The 1,654-nt window shown below is 56.7% G+C and overlaps 1 gene segment (V, D, J or C); it reads left to right on the top strand.

Annotated features, from left to right (window-relative positions):
* Positions 1–457: 457 nt before the first annotated feature.
* LOC100950513 lies at positions 458–998 on the top strand (the record flags this gene model as incomplete). The annotated part of the segment is given in 2 exon segments: positions 458–535; positions 681–998. Coding segments are annotated over 2 exon segments (364 nt in total), but the record flags the coding sequence as incomplete, so codon positions are not given.
* Between the last annotated feature and the right edge of the window lie 656 nt (positions 999–1,654).

The following is a 1,654-nucleotide window of genomic DNA, read 5'->3' as shown; positions in this document are numbered from 1 at the left end:
TGGAGACAAAATGTCTTCAGCACATTCTGAGGGGTCTGGCACAGAGTAGGGCTGAGAAGTCAAGATGCCTGAGCTAAGGTAGGCAGGACGGCATTCCTCCTGTGGGCACCAGGGGGCACTGTGAGCCTTAGCTTGGGGTCCAGAATGAGGCTCAGTCCCTGATAGTGCTCAGGTGTAAAGGGCATGAGAAGGCTTCCTTTACAGCCCTCCTGGGGGTTGACATTCACTCCACTCCTGTCACCCGCTGGCTCTTCCTGTGAACTTGAGAAATTAGCAGTGTGGGGCCCTGGCTCAAGGCTTAGGTAAGAGCTCAGGTACTCTGGAGACTGGAGAAGGGATTTGCATGCTCTGCTGAGTGGGAGCCACCCAAACAATTCACAAGAGGGAAGGAAGTCGATTTGCATGAAGAGTCTCCCCCTCTAGTGATAAGGGAGCACAGGTGGCCCTTCCCAGCTGTAGGCTCAGAGGCAGAGCTCTGGGGGTCTCACCATGGCCCAGACCCCTCTTCTGTTCCTCCTGCTCTCTCTCTTCACAGGTGCTGGCCCCAGGTTCAGCCCCCACAGCACCAGGGTCAGGCTGGCCCTGACCTTCAGCTCAGCACAGGGGATGCTGCAGGGAGTGGGGCCCTCTGAGAGTGAAATTCTCACCCTCAGACTCACCTGTCCTGTTCTCTCTTGCAGGCTCTGTGGCCTCCTCTGAGCTGACTCAGGAGCCTGCAATGTCAGTGGCCTTGGGACAGACGGCCAGGATCACCTGCCAGGGAGATCTCTTACGTAGCTATTACTCAGCTTGGCACCAGCAGAAGCCAGGCCAGGCTCCTGTGCAGGTCATGTATCATAACGACAAGCGGTCCTCAGGGATTCCTGACCGATTCTCTGGCTCCTACTCAGGGAACACAGTCACCCTGACCATCAGTGGGGCACAGGCTGAGGATGAGGCTGACTATTACTGCCTGGTATGGGATAGTGAAAACAAGAAGTTCACAGTGACACAGGCAGGTGGGGAAATGAGACACAAACCACCTCCCTGTCAGCGTCACCCGTCTCCAGCCCTTGGAGGATCATGGACAAAGCCATGGCAGTGGTGGCCCAGGTCACTCAGACTGAGACTCCCAGGTTACCCCACCCTTCAGCCCTCTATGCAGGCACTGCAGAGGGTGCGTAGGAGAGGACTTGGGGCTGGCAGGACCAGGCTGCCTGGTATTGCCTGCAGTAGAGTGTGACTTGCTGAAAAATGAATCTGACTACTTTTGAGTGGAAGCGAAGAGAGAAGGGGACCAAATGGTTATGAGGCCTGGACGCCCATATGTGGGGTGCCTGAGCCTAGCTCAGGGCCACTACTCATGCCCAAATATCCTGGAATATTCAATGAACTCCCCAGGATCTCACACACCCCCACCCCTCCAGCTAAAGCCCAGGGTCCTGGGATCCTGAGCAGAGAGGGCCAGTGCTCTGCCCACCTCAGATCTGCTCTTCAGGGTGGACCTGCCAACCCTCTGCTGCTGGGCATGCTGGGCGCTCACTCATGGCTGTGCCCCCACTAGACATTGCTTCCTCTGCAGAGGAGTGTCTGCACTCAGGTGATGCCCCTCTCAGACTGACCCTCTCAGAGGGTCAGATCTAATAACTGCCTGAGACCACAACACCAAGGACCT

This window comes from Otolemur garnettii, unplaced genomic scaffold (genome assembly GCF_000181295.1).
Source record: "Otolemur garnettii isolate 467f Iridium unplaced genomic scaffold, OtoGar3 scaffold02831, whole genome shotgun sequence".
NCBI classification, from domain to species: domain Eukaryota; kingdom Metazoa; phylum Chordata; class Mammalia; order Primates; family Galagidae; genus Otolemur; species Otolemur garnettii.
The sequence above is the reverse complement of the archived record's forward strand: the minus strand, read 5'-3'. Positions and strand labels throughout refer to the sequence as shown.